This window comes from Pseudorasbora parva, chromosome 23 (genome assembly GCF_024679245.1).
Source record: "Pseudorasbora parva isolate DD20220531a chromosome 23, ASM2467924v1, whole genome shotgun sequence".
Classification (NCBI taxonomy): Eukaryota; Metazoa; Chordata; class Actinopteri; order Cypriniformes; family Gobionidae; genus Pseudorasbora; species Pseudorasbora parva.
The window spans coordinates 30,695,842-30,711,831 of NC_090194.1; the positions used below are offsets into that span (position 1 = coordinate 30,695,842).

General features: G+C 39.0%; 1 protein-coding gene across 1 annotated transcript in view; it reads left to right on the forward strand.

The window, feature by feature from the left end:
• lrrc75bb (leucine rich repeat containing 75Bb) overlaps positions 1–15,529 on the forward strand; it is a 41,942-nt gene extending 26,413 nt beyond the window's left edge. Inside the window, exon 4 of the mRNA XM_067432683.1 lies at positions 13,793–15,529. Within this exon, the coding sequence (XP_067288784.1) occupies positions 13,793–14,366 (574 nt within the window). The 3' untranslated portion in view covers positions 14,367–15,529. The remainder of the gene's footprint in view (positions 1–13,792) is intronic.
• Positions 15,530–15,990: the final 461 nt, after the last annotated feature.

Consider the following 15,990-nt stretch of genomic DNA (forward strand, 5'->3'; position numbering starts at 1 on the left):
TTTAATCCAATCAGATACACAACTCGACGAACCCTACCTTGACAACAGCGTTAAGCTGGCATCTTTGAGCCTTATCCGGGATTAATCGCCTGTGGAACACCATGTGGGGAACTTTTGGTACAGAACATCTCACTTGCTGTAAACAACAGGGTGAGCAGAAGCCGACTTTTTCATTTTCGTCAGACGTGGGTTTTATTTTACTATTGTAGACTAAAGTTATATTCCTGATTATATTTTTATACAGTGCATCTGGAATGTATTCACAGAGCGTTACTTGTTCCTTTTTTTTATGTTACAGCCTTATTCCAAAATTAATTAAATTAATTTTACTCTAAATTCTACACACAATACCCCATTGTGACAATGTGAAATAAGTTGTTTGAAATCTTTGCAAATTTATTAAAAATAAAAAACGAAAAATTCACATGTACATAAGGATTCACAGCCTTGTCATGACACTCAACATTAAGCTCAGGTGCTCCTGTTTCCACTGATCATCTTTGAGTTGTTTCTATGATTGGACATGATTTGAAAAAACACACTTGCCTATATAAGGTCCCACAGTTTACAGTACATGTGAGAGCACAAACCAAGCCATGGAGTCCAAGGAATTATCTGTAGGCCTCTGAGACAGGGCACATTTTGCCAAAAGGCAACTTAAGGACTCTCAGACCATGAGAAACAAAATTCTCTGGTCTGACGCACGAAGCTCCCGTTCCACCGCATCCCAAAGATGCTCTATTGGGTTGAGATCTGGTGACTGTGGGGGCCATTTTAGTACAGTGAACTCATTGTCATGTTCAAGAAACCAATTTGAAATGATTCTAGCTTTGTGACATGGTGCATTACCCTACTGGAAGTAGCCATCAGAGGATGGGTACATGGTAGTCATTAAGGGATGGACATGGTCAGAAATAATGCTCAGGTAGGTCGTGGCATTTAAGCAATGGCACTAAGGGGCCCAATTGGCACTAAGGGGCCTAAAGTGTGCAAAGAAAACATCCCCCACACCATTACACCACCACCAGCCTGCACAGTGGCATGATGGATCCATGTTCTCATTCTGTTTACACCAAATTATGACTCTACCATCTGAATGTCTTAACATAAATCGAGACTCGTCAGACCAGGCAACATTTTTCCAGTCTTCAACTGTCCAATTTTGGTGAGCTGCGGCAAATTGTAGCCTCTTTTTCCTGTTTGTAGTGGAGATGAGTGGTACCCGGTGGGGTCTTCTGCTTTTGTAGCCTATCCCCTTCCCCTTGTGTGTTGTGGCTTCACAAATGATTTGCTGCATACCTCGGTTGTAACGAGTGGTTATTTCAGTCAAAGTTGCTCTTCTATCAGCTTGAATCAGTCGGCCCGTTCTCCTCTGACCTCTAGCATCAACAAGGCATTTTCACCAACAGGACTGCCGCATACTGGATGTTTTTCCCTTTTCACACCATTCTTTGTAAACCCTAGAAATGGATGTGAAAATTCCAGTAACTGAGCAGATTGTGAAATACTCAGACCGGCCTAGCACCAACAACCATGCCACACTTAAAATAGCTTAAATCAACTTTCTTTCCCATTCTGACATTCAGTTTGGAGTTCAGGAGATTGTCTTGACCAGGACCACACCCCTAAATGCATTGAAGCAACTGCCATGCGATTGGTTGATTAGATAATTGCATTAATGAAAAATTGAAATTGGTTTTCCTAATAATCCTTTAGGTGATTGTATTTATTTTGTATACTGTGGGTGTACTATACATTACTATATACATAAAAAAATTTGCACTGATTTTTTTATTTTATTTTAATATATAAAACAATTGATGTTATGCATTTCATGATAAAACCCTATGCTTTTCTAAGGCTGCATATAAATATATTTAACATAAATATTTATAGACAGTTACAATATTAACATAAATACAAACAAGAGTCATTAAAAATCTCTGCCTCGTATTGAAAAGATGCATTTACCCTCCAAACGCTTTGATTAGCATAAACATCACATCACTGTTTGTAGCCTTGGCAGAATCCAAGCCAATGTGCCGACACATAAATTCCCAGAGGGCTGACGCATTAAAAAGGCCGAGCAGACAGTCGGCACCAATCCGCTGTACAGTAGAAGAGCTCAAACCAGCTATCAGCCACTGGGGTGCATCCCTTCTGAAGCAATACATTTTAATGCTGTTTCTGTAGCCGTTTTGCAATGACTCTCCTGGCTGGGCGCCCGCTATGCTACTGTTATATAATCCATCACTTCCTTACAGACGGCCCTCTCCAATAATTCAACTGTCAGAGCATTATACAGGCAGAAAGAAAGGAGGTGCAGACATTAGACTCATGCTAACAAATACATACACGCATGTAGCATTAGCGGCAAACAGGGTTTGAAGCTTGATCTCTGCAAAACACTGCTCTGATGCACTAGCAGAGCTTTGAAGTGTCTTTTTAAAAGTATTTCTGCAGATACAAGGGAGCACCGCTCCTCATCAGCCGTTTTAGGAGCACCATGCTATCACACACATCATGTGCTATTATCATCATTATAATTATTGCTATCATTGCTCTTGCCTTGCCACAGGCTTTTATCAAAGGGGTGCTCGTTCAATGGCTGCAAATAACGCTAATACATGTCTAAAATGGGGAAGGGTATGTGTCAACCCGATTCAAATCGGGGATATTTCTGTGAATAATCAGACAAACCTTTCATTAAAATTACTGTGATATTAGTGCCATTAAAAAGAGCCACGACTTTGCTGGAAATGGATCTTCTGTGGCGTTCAATCAGTCTGATAAGTAATCTGACATGCTTAGACGTGGTTTATTAACTTTTCCTGTGAACTTTGTATGTGTTTTTTCCTATATGCATTTTATTCTTTAGCATTTTTTAAAAATTAGCAAATAGCATTTTTCTGTATTTTTATAGTATTAATGGAATGGAAATATGACTTTAATTGTCTTGAAAAAACATCCCAATATAAATGTATGTATATATATAATTTACAAGCATGTATTGAACCGTGAATGCCGTACCGAACGGTTTAATATTATATTGAGTATTGTGACATCCATATAATATATATATATATATATATATATATATATATATATATATATATATATATATATATATATATATATATATATATAAATATATAAATATATATATATAAATATAAAATGCCGGTAAGGTATAACAAGATCCCCTTCCTACATCACTAGGGGAGCGAAAACTGAGTGGCACATTTTGTCACATGCTTGCAGAGAAAGGCTTACCAAAACAGTTGTATTCAGGTTGTCCCTTTTCACGCTTTCTGGGTTGGTATATAATCGCCGGGGTCCTGATTATAGCACTTAAACAAGGAAAAAGTCAGATTTTCATGATGTGTCCCCTTAAAAAAAAATCTTAATGGCTTTACTTACTACTTACTAACACAAAATATAATTTCTTATTTTTTTCTTCTGGTTGTGAAATAGATGGTGGTGTAGCTTTATTTAGATTGCTCTCTATATGCCGCTAATCTTTAACGTTCCTCTCATATTAGCAAGTGTTTACCACTGGCACAGTTGGTGGAGCTGCCGCTCAAATCCATGTCCTAGGTAAAACCCCTTGGAGAGACACCAATGTCCTGAAATGCCTCTTGTTAGAGGGATCTCGCATGTGATTGTGTTTGTGTTGATTGAGTGTGGGCATGTGTGTTGAGTAGGATTAGCTGAAGAACTGGCACTACTTCAGTCTGACACTCACTGTTAAGCCCGCAGTGGCCTCCTGACGGCTCATCAAAGCAGGTTGGCATGAGCTCACAGTGCCACACACCGAACATGAGGATGACTGAGAGATTGAGGTCAATGGGGGCTGCTGATAGATGAGCCTCTTATGACCTCCTATGTTTTAGAATATATATTACTGGATGTCCTAAGCTAAACTGTAAACGAAACATAAATTTAAGGCCACAGAGCAATATATATATATATATATATATATATATATATATATATATATATATATATATATATATATATATATATATATATATATATATATATATATATATATATATATATATATATATACAGTCTTGTTCAAAATAATAGCAGTACAATGTGACTAACCAGAATAATCAAGGTTTTTAGTATATTTTTTATTGCTACGTGGCAAACAAGTTACCAGTAGGTTCAGTAGATCGTCAGAAAACAAACAAGACCCAGTATTCATGATATGCACGCTCTTAAGGCTGTGCAATTGGGCAATTAGTTGAAAGGGGTGTGTTCAAAAAAATAGCAGTGTCTACCTTTGACTGTACAAACTCAAAACTATTTTGTACAAACATTTTTTTTTTCTGGGATTTAGCAATCCTGTGAATCACTAAACTAATATTTAGTTGTATGACCACAGTTTTTTAAAACTGCTTGACATCTGTGTGGCATGGAGTCAACCAACTTGTGGCACCTCTCAGCTGTTATTCCACTCCATGATTCTTTAACAACATTCCACAATTCATTCACATTTCTTGGTTTTGCTTCAGAAACAGCATTTTTGATATCACCCCACAAGTTCTCAATTGGATTAAGGTCTGGAGATTGGGCTGGTCACTCCATAGCATTAATTTTGTTGGTTTGGAACCAAGACTTTGCCTGTTTACTAGTGTGTTTTGGGTCATTGTCTTGTTGAAACAACCGTTTCAAGGGCATGTCCTCTTCAGCATAGGGCAACATGACCTCTTCAAGTATTTTAACATATGCAAACTGTTCCATGATCCCTGGTATGCGATAAATAGGCCCAACACCATAGTAGGAGAAACATGCCCATATCATGATGCTTGCACCTCCATGCTTCACTGTCTTCACTGTGTACTGTGGCTTGAATTCATAGTTTGGGGGTCGTCTCACACACTGCCTGTGGCCCTTGGACCCAAAAAGAACAATTTTACTCTCATCAGTCCACAAAATGTTCCTCCATTTCTCTTTAGGCCAGTTGATGTGTTCTTTGGCAAATTGTAACCTCTTCTGCACATGCCTTTTTTTTAACAGAGGGACTTTGCGGGGGATTCTTGAAAATAGATTAGCTTCACACAGACGTCTTCTAACTGTCACAGTACTTACAGGTAACTCCAGACTGTCTTTGATCATCCTGGAGGTGATCATTGGCTGAGCCTTTGCCATTCTGGTTATTCTTCTATCCATTTTGATGGTTGTCTTCCGTTTTCTACCACGTCTCTGGTTTTGCTCTCCATTTTAAGGCATTGGAGATCATTTTAGCTGAACAGCCTATCATTTTTTGCACCTCTTTATAGGTTTTCCCCTCTCTAACCAACTTTTTAATCAAAGTACGCTGTTCTTCTGAACAATGTCTTGAACGACCCATTTTCCTCAGCTTTCAAATGCATGTTCAACAAGTGTTGGCTTCATCCTTAAATAGGGGCCACCTGATTCACACCTGTTTCTTCACAAAATTGATGACCTCAGTGATTGAATGCCACACTGCTATTTTTTTGAACACACCCCTTTCAACTAATTCAACTAATTGCCCAATTGCACAGCCTTAAGAGCGTGCATATCATGAATGTTTTCTGAGAATCTACTGAACCTACTGGTAACTTGTTTGCCACGTAGCAATAAAAAAATATACGAAAAACCTTGATTATTCTGGTTAGTCACATTGTACTGCTATTATTTTGAACAATACTGTATATATATATATATATATATATATATATATATATATATATATATATATATATATATATATATATATATATATATATATATATATACACTCACCTAAAGGGTTACTAGGAACAACATACTAATACTGTGTTTGACCTAATTTCCTGAAGGTGCTGAAAGCATTCTTTAGAAATGTTGGCCCATATTGATATGATCGCATCTTGCAGTTGATGGAGATTTGTGGGTTGCACATCCAGGGCATGAAGCTCCTGTTCCACCACATCCCAAAGATGCTCTATTGGGTTGAGATCTGGTGACTGTGGGGGCCATTTTAGTACAGTGAACTCATTGTCATGTTCAAGAAACCAATTTGAAATGATTGGATCTTTGTGACATGGTGCATTATCCTGCTGGAAGTAGCCATCAGAGGATGAGTACATGGTGGTTATAAAGGGATGGACATGGTCAGAAACAATGCTCAGGTAGCCCGTGTCATTTAAATATTGCCCAATTGGCACTAAGGGGCTTAAATTGTGCCAAGAAAACATCCCCACACCATTACACCACCACCAGCAGCCTGCACAAGGCATGATGGATCCATGTTCTCATTCTGTTTACGCCATATTCTGACTCTACCATCTGAATCAGGCAACATTTTTCCAGTCTTCAACTGTCCAATTTTGGTGAGCTTGTGCAAATTGTAGCCTTTTTTTCCTATTTGTAGTGGAGATGAGTGGTACCCGGTGGGGTCTTCTGCTTTTGTAGCCTATCCCCTTCCCCTTGTGTGTTGTGGCTTCACAAATGCTTTGCTCCATACCTCGGTTGTAACGAGTGGTTATTTCAGTCAAAGTTGCTCTTCTCTCAGCTTGAATCAGTCGGCCCGTTCTCCTCTGACCTCTAGCATCAACAAGGCATTTTCGGCCACAGGACTGCCGCATACTGGATGTTTTTCCATTTTCACACCATTCTTTGTAAACCCTAGAAATGGTTGTGCATGAAAATCCACAGGAACTGAGCAGATTGTGAAATACTCAGACTGGCCCATCTAGCACCAACAACCATGCCACGCTCAAAATGGCCTAAATCAACTTTCTTTTAGTTTGGAGTTCAGGAGATTGTCTTGACCAGAACTGGTTAATTAGATAATTGCATTAATGAGAAATTGAACAGGTTTTCCTAATAATCCTTTAGGTGAGTGTATATATATATATATTAGGGCCGGGACTTTAACGCGTTAATTAAGATTAATTAATTACGTGACTTTAACGCGTTAATTAATTACGCAAAAAAATTTAACCGCATTTATTTTTGCACCGCGGAAAGTTTTTCAATGAATCAGTTTCGACGGACCGATTATACTGGAACACCAACTAGCGCGACAACTACAACAACAAACCATGGGTGCGTCTCAATCCGCTCCCTAGTTCAGTAGTCAGGGCACTGATCAGGGAGTCAGCCCATTGATTTATGTCTTGATCAGTGCCCTGACTAGGGAACTAGGGAGCTGATTGAGACGCAGGGCATGCGTGAACATGAACGAAGAAGCTGATGAGACTGCTTTGCTTGGCCCCGTGGATGGGAAATTTTGTTTTAAAAAACGAAAGAATGGAAGCGTCGTCAAGAGCATGGTAGTGTGCAAGCTATACAACAAGGAATTTGCGTATCACCGCAGCACATCGAGCCTCAAATATCACAAATATGCTTTTGGTTAACTTAATGGCAAACATTGCACTGGTCTGCTGGACTGAAATAAATAAACAATATTTTGTTGATTAAGCTTATGTTTTCAGTCATTATTCAATGGTATACTAAAAATACATGTGAAAAATTACTTCTCATTGTTCTCAGGTCAAATATTTATATGCGATTAAAATGCGATTAATTTCGATTAATTAATTACAAAGCCTCTAATTAATTAGATTAATTTTTTTAATCGAGTCCCGGCCCTAATATATATAATATATATATATATATATATATATATATATATATATATATATATATATATATATATATATATATAGCCCTGTCATCCAGGACCTTTGCAGTGCTTTTATACAGAGTTCTTTGTCTACATTTGACTTTATATATAGCCTCGACTGTCCCACCAGTACTGAAATGGGATTAGTCAACTGGAAAGTCATTGTTCTGTGCAGTTCATGTTTAAGATGGCCAGGGAAATGTGTATGCGGTACTGCAGAGAAAAAACAACCTGATTACCACCTGAAGAATGACCACAAGCTTCATCCCTGGAGAGATTCACAGCCCGTGGAGAAAAGAGAAATAAAACACTGTGACTGTCCGTTTGGCAGAGGCACGTCACATCGCATCGTGCCTTTAAATCTAAATAAAGTCTCAGAGACATCAGTTCATATAGAGCACATGTCAGAGTGTCAGTAAGGAGCTATATTAATGCAAATGGGCCTTCGAGCCTGCCACGTCGTCAGGACTTGGTAGAGAAATCATCTGAAGAGAGTTTTGACAACGTTATTTTCAGAGTTATGGTGGCATGGTATGTAGATCTGCCCTGACAGGTTTTTGAATGGATTTTTCCCAGAAGTCAGTGTGTTATGAGAAGTGCTCCTGAAACTCAGCATGAAACTAGGAGGTTACTTTTAAGCGAAACTAATTGCTGCATGTATACAAACCATAAACAAAACACCGCTTGCTTACCATTTTGAATATTTAAGCTGACGCTTAAAAAACGTCCCGGCGTTGCCCGACGGCTAGGTGTGAAATTGGGATATAGACTAGCATCTGTGAATATTAATCTGCAAAAAGGCTATTTAGATATGAATTCTGCATGTCTGTGCGATGAATGGTGCAGACGCACGGTTTAATTTACCACACACACACGTGACGTTTGCAGTGTTTTCAGCCTTTATGACATGAAGTCATAAATGAGTCACTTCCCTCATTTCATTTGATTAAAAAAAAATCTCACACAAACTCTCCACAGCAACCCGTCAAAATAAAAGTTTTGTTTAACTTGAAATTGTGACAGAAATATATTATAATTGTACAGTAGAATTTAGCTACGTCTCAATATAATAAAAATATGAATGATAATAAATTATTAAAACTTAATTTTTTAAGAAATAATCACAATTGTTCTTCCATATTTTTATTTTAACAGTAAAGATCTGTTGTGAAGCACTTTTTGACGAATATGATCATATGATTCAAATCATATGATTAAAAGATAAATTAAATTAATGTTCAATGCCTCCATTTGATTGACAGAACATTTTAAATACACAAATACAAAATTTCTGAAATAAATTAGAAATTAAATTAATTAGATACTTTTTGATTATTACAATTTAATTAAACCATTAAAATGGACGCCAGAAAATGTCAACGAAAAAACAGATTTTAATAAATAAAAATGAAACGTATTTCATAGGATCCTAAATAAGTCATTTTTGTTAAACCCCTATTGACAGAAATGAGAGAGGGAGGGGAGATGTGAGGGAGGATGTTTCAGCCGGGACTTTTTACTGCACCGAGTCCAAGTACTCTCAGAAGTGCTATTCCGCCATACATTAGTCTAGTTTTTTTTAGACAAAAAAAAAAAAACTAGACTAATGTAGACTATACACTAGATTATACACTAGTTCTCCTTTTTAGTTCTCATACTTGATCGTTCAACTATTGGTGTAACTGTATTTAAAGGGAAAACGTGGAGGTGTTTGGTTGCTTCTAACTTGATCTCTGTTTGGTACCATAGTGAATGAACTCGATCAGGACCTCGATTTAACGTCTCATCCAAAGAAGGGTGCTTTTTTGTGACAGTATAGTGTCCCCATCACTATACTGGGGTGTCAGGACCCACACAGACCACAGGGTGAGCGCCTCCTGCTGGCCTCACTAACACCTCTTCCAGCAGCTACCTAGTTTTCCCAGTTGCTCTCCCATCCAGGTATTGGGCTACAGGGCGATAGAGCTGCTGTTTAGACAGTTCAAATGGTCCCAGATTGAATGTGTTTGGGACAGAGAGAGTAAAGACCTTTCATGATCGATATCATTTATGCAGTATTGTGGGCATTAACTAATGTTGAATGCTTGAATATGATTATTTCACTTAAGGGTTAGTAATGTTGTATCTGTTATCATTAAGCTAACTGCTAGATGCATGACTCATCACAGTTTCATTACTGTTTCATTAATAGCTTTCAGTTTGATATTAATTTTAATGCTTATTAAAACTAAATGTCACTGTATTCTGTTTGCACCTTATTGTGCGTCTTTAAGACGCCATTTTAATCATCAGTCTAATAGTCTCTGTTTTTGAGGTTGCGTTTGATAGGTCACGTAAGCTCTTTGTGAAAACATGTCAATATCCCAAAGGGCAGACTGGATGTACAAGGCAATTAGAAGCAGTATATCTCTCATTAAGCAAGCTGTTCGGTTCCTCCATGGATTCTAGATTGTTCCAGTTAATGTAAACAATGCATTTATTGGTTTTCTGAACGTACACATGACCCTTAAAATCACTTTTCAAAATCCATCATTTCCCCAATATACGATTTTTAGATAATTTAAATGGAAAATGAGAGAATTAGTTAAATATATATACTGCTCACACAGAAAAATAGGGTGTCAAAATTTTACCTTTAGGGGTACAACAGCTTGTCGCTGTGGCAGTACCCTTAAAAGGACATCTTTGTACCATTTTTACCACAAAAAGGTTCATAGTAGTACCTTAAGGTATGCATTTGTACTCAAAGGTACTAATATGCACCTTTTAGGAGCAACAAAGTTACAAAGATGTCCTTTTAAGGGTACTGCCCCAGTGACAAGCTGTTGTACCCCTAAAGGTACAATTTTGACACCCTATTTTTCTGTGTGCTTTTGCTACTTACTAGTTTACTATTATTTTATTTGGTAGCAGAATGAACTATTTTTGATTGCCTGTCAATGGTTAAACATGCTATTCCTAGTTATAGTTGTAATTACAAACTTGACCAGTAGGGGCTAACTGCCAAACATAACCCACCAAACCTTGACCTCCTGGGTGATTCCATTCCTTTCATTTGTACTATTTAAATACCATGGTTTATGTATCGCACATTATGTACATTCGTGCCAAATTACTTTTTCAAAATGCCGTCTAAAATGGTTTGTTCCTGTCATCAACAGTGTCAGGAGACCATGTTAACAAGGTACCTGAGATAAAGGGTGGATGATTTTGAGTCTATACTGGAATTAGCACTTGCACATGTTAACTTGCAGATGGGCAACTAATTCTGGATTGCAGCCTGCTACCTACCCCATCCGTTCCTCCCCCATTCCAACAACTCTGGGAGCTCTCAGCACCCTTCCTCACGACTATAACACCAACACACAGTGTTGTTATTGAAAAGGCTGATACGTGCATTTTGTTTGGCTGGACCTCTGGCTCCTACGCAGAAAAGTGTGAGCAGCGTGCCAGGCAACCCCTGAAGAAAAGCCCTTAATCCAATCAGACAAGCCCGAACTCAGAACAATAGAGCACACGGCGTAGGAAGTCCAAATCCTGCAGTCACAGCAAAAGCCCCTCTGAATGTAATGCTGTCATGCCAAGCAGAGGAGAAGCAGATGGACTTTCCCCGCTGCAGAGGGGTGGGGTGCTGCAGGCTGATTGAAGAAGGGAGCTGCATTGCATTGTAGTTAATGCACAAGGAGCCATTTCTCATGCATGAGTCTTTATTATCACCCATGTATTTAGAACATTTCATATTGACGTAATGCAAAGAATTGGTCTGTCTTCCATAAATAAGGAAGAAGACATGCTGAATTACACTTAATTTCAGGAATCAACAACCTTGCTCGTTTAAGCTGATGCCCCCTGGCCGCTGTGTCGTCCACTTGTTCAACTACAGACAAGTGTATGAGGGAGTAGCAGTACCTCGGAGCAAACCACACACAATTGCAAACATCTCCGTCAGCACGAGTTGCCACAGTTTACCATTTTTTGGTATGTGCACTCATTTATTCTGACAGCCCTGACTTGCTTGTCAACGTGACTGCTCTGAGCAAGAACAATGACTCATTGAACCCTATCCATCCGTAAATACATACATCAAATTTTCACGTTTCTTTCCCTTTTTTGTGAGTCTAAGAAAGAATCTAATGCAAATGCTGGTCTGGATTCGCATATATGGACATGCGGAAGAGGTGCTGATGGGTAATGTGCGGAGACAGATTGGTAAATGCAGGCGCTGTCCACAGTCTCTGCGCATCTCAAGCAACATTAGTCAAAAACAAGTTGGCAGAATTAGATTTAAATTGCTTGTAATTTATGACCCTTTGCTGAGGAAATGCAAAAAAACTATTTTGAAAATTTCCCCTTCAAAAGTTATTTTTGCATTTGCCGGGAATCGAACCCAGGCCTCCCGCGTGGCAGGCGAGAATTGCTTTTTATTGTATTTTTGCTGTTTTCTCACTGGGATTTGAGAGGTTCTCTTTAGAACATGTGAAATTTGTTGCTTCAAAAGGTACTTTTGTATTGGCTGGGAATCAAACCTGGGCCTCCCACTTGGCAGGCAAGAATTCTACCCCTGAAGCACCAATGCTTAAAGTAGCTGTTTTCTGCTGTTGTCTCACCGGGATTTCAGTACAACATGTAAAATTTCTGCCTTTAAAAGTTACTTTTGCATTGGCTGGAAATTGAACCCGGCCTCCTGTGGAAGGCGAAACTTCTACCACTGAAGCATAAATGCTTGTCATGACCATAATCCGCTGTTGTCTCACCGGGATTTCACAGGCCTTCTTTAGAACGTGAAATTTTGTCCTCAAAAATAACTTTTGTATGGAAATCTAACCACTGAACCAACCATGCATACAGTGACAGTTTTCTGCTTTTGTCTCACCAGGATTTCACCGGGATATCTTTAGAGCGTGAAATTTGTGGCTTCAAAAGGCACTTTTGCATTGGCCGGGAATCGAACCCGGGCCTCCCGCGTGGCAGGTGAGAATTCTACCACTGAACCACCAATGCTTACAGAGATCATTCTCTGTTGTTGTCTCACCGAGACTTCACCATCATATCTTTAGAGCGTAAAATTTGTGGCTTCAAAATGTATTTTTGCATTCTCTGGGAATCAAACCCAGGCCCCCCGTGTCACAGGGGAGAATTCTACCACTGACCCACCACTGCTTACAGTGACCAGTCTCTGCTGTTGTCTCACCGGGATTTCACCAGGATATCTTTAGAACGTTAAATTTGTGGCTTCAAAAGGTTCTGTTGCATTGGCCGGGAATCGAACCCGGGCCTCCCGCGTGGCAGGCAAGAAATCTACCACTGAACCACCAATGCTTACAGAGATCATTCTCTGTTGTTGTCTGACCGGGAGTTCACCGCAATATCTTTAGAAGATTTGACAGACTGAAAAGTCAAAAATTATTTATTAGGAGTCTTTACCTAAATGAAGTCTGAGATCCTGACACCTTGCAGTTATGGAGACTCCAGGTAGGTTGCAGTTTTGTAAATTGGTGGTTCCTGATGGTTTCACACACAATTCTTTTTCGCTTAACGTGTCTTTTCTTCACCATCTGTTTTTGTCTGACTCAGCTGACCCAATGAGCATTTTACGGGCCAATGGTCATGCCTTAACTGCAATTTATAATATTGTATCCTTCTCATGAGCATTTAATAATTTTTGACTTTTCAGTCTATCAAATCTTTTTTGGCTCATTTTATCAGTAAAAGAAAATATGCTTATTCTCCACACCTGAATAACAGTTTTTTTTTTTTTTTTTTTTTTCAGCCTTCATGAACAATTGTATATAACTTATAAATTATTTAATATGAAAGTAATAGTAGTTATTAAGATTGATGTGGTTTGGAATTGGTAAAATGTGCCTGGGAATAATAATTGTGACCATTTGTCAGCCTCTTGAGCCTTTCCTTTATAGCTGTTTATAGCCAGTGTACAAAAAAAAAGTTTAGATTTTTTTTTTATAGAAAAAATATGGAAAATAACAATGGATAAATTTTGCACAAAAACAAACAATGTTTATTTTGCTGTGTAGGCTTTTTTTTGGGGGGGGGGGATATTGAATGACTGAAATATTGAATGACTGACATAATATAAAGATGGTAATTTAATGTAAAATGCTAATGCTGTTTTTTTCTTTTTTTCAGTCTTAAGACTACTCTGAAAAAGAAATTAGCAAATGATACCGTGGATCTCTCTGGTATCCCGCTCTCTGGCCGTGATTTACATCGTGTGGCATACTACCTTCAGAACAACGGTTCACCTGTGACAGCGGTGGACATCAGCTTCACAGAGCTCCAGGACGAGAGCTTGCGGCTTCTTTTACCATTCTTAGGAGCACTACCCAAACTCACCACACTGGCCATCAACGGTAACCGGCTGACTGTAGCTATCCTTAAAGACCTGATAGAGGTGGTTAAGGACCCCAAAACCTTTCCCAGTTTGGCCTGGGTGGATCTGGGCAACAATGTGGACATCTTTACTGTGCCTCAACCATTGCTGGTCGCACTACGCAGACGCTTTGGAATGAGAAGCAGCCTACCTACCATCTACGAATACAGTGAAGGCCAGGGCAGCAGCTACTGCCTGGAGACTTCGACTGAGGAAATCAGTGGGTTTGAGGAGGAAGCTGAGGATGAAGAGGATGAACTGGAAGATCATTTGGTGCTGGAGCCATGGAGTGTAGAAGAGAAAAACACACTGCATTTCTGTGAGAGGTGATGGACTCTGGTTCCGTGTGGTTTGGTATTGTTCTTTCGTTATTCTTATACACCAAATCGGGGTCCAACAGCATTGTAAACGCATGAAGCACCTCTTCACCGCAAAACCAAACTTGAGTGCCATGACATGAAATGGTTATGTAAAGTTGGTGCATGGAGGTGGGATTTTGAACGAACTGAAGGGAGAAGGAGGATCAGGACATGTTCCACACTCCCACCGTCTTTATTCTTAGTCCAGTTGCTGCAGAAAGCACCAGCCAATCTATTGTTTGCAACGTTACAATTACATTTAGGGTCAAACACTGACCGACCACATATATCAAATTTGTAACGCGTAAACCCATTACCACAGGCCAGTCTTCGCCGCCCACATCAGCAGCTGATGTGAAACTTTTAAGTTTTGCTTGTGACAGATACAGTCAGTGCTCCCCTCCGAGAAAGCTTTTGTCCAGGGTATATTCGCCTCAATTAGAAGAGCGCGAGGAGGGGTGAGGGAGGAGAGAAAAGGGGCTGCTAGAGTGCCTGCGGGCATGTGTATGCGTGTGTGATGTTGTTCTGATGCAAATGTAGCTTTAGCCGGAGCTCATTAAACAGGACACACAGGCAGCCGAGAGACTAACAATGCCACATGACCGACGTGATTATTCTTCTTGAAATCTCATCCAGCTAGCAATGAGGTGACACACAAACACCTGCCAGTGTTTCATCAGCACAAGATCCATGTTTGTACCGTCGCAGTGGAATTGATTTCAGCGTTTTTATAGAAAAACTTGATTTGATTCATGTCAATATTTTGTACTTTTTAAACAAAATCAATGCAACAGAGCTCATTTAGTAATTATTAATGTCGTGTGTGTGCGAACGCATGAGTGTTTGACAGTAAATGTGACCTTTTGAGTTGTTTAAGGATGCCCTTTGCTCCACAGGTGATGTTTCCTTTACAGACACGTGTCTGATTTGCACTTTAAATGGCGGGCTTTTCCAGTCGGCTGGTCGTCTCCTGTCGTTTTAATTTTCCTTGCAGTTCAATGTTCAGTTCAAGTCTAAATGTCACAAACGGTGTGTGATTCTAATGGCTTTGAGCACATGGATGTTCTTTATCGTTCTGTTTTATAATAAACACTAATGAATGATTGTTCTTATATGTGAAATAAACAGTTTGTACAAAAAAATTAGACATCGTGTTTGTGAGATTCCAGAAATGATTCTTTTATTAAAGGACTGCTTTTGACAATGTGTCATAGATACAGGAACTGGATCCATCCGGTTTTTACCTGCCAGATGTGTTTTTCTCTAATTTGTCTCCCAGAATTCATATACAGTAAGTCATTACAGGAGTCAGCAGTGCTGTCAGTAAATACTGGGATGTACCATTAAACTTTCTACCTTGATGAATCGGTTGTGGGAGTCTCTTAAAAAAAAGGCAGGGACATTATTGTTAATTATAATTAAATTAATAATTATATTGTGTGATTTCTATACTCATAAATGATGGTGCTCCACGGTATACGAATATTTAGAGTATATCCAGAAACGGTGTAGTGAGTGTATGCTTTTCAATATATGGTGCTGTCTTGTACAAAACGAAAAGCTCGTTTTGATGAGGTTTTCTTTCCCACTTTATT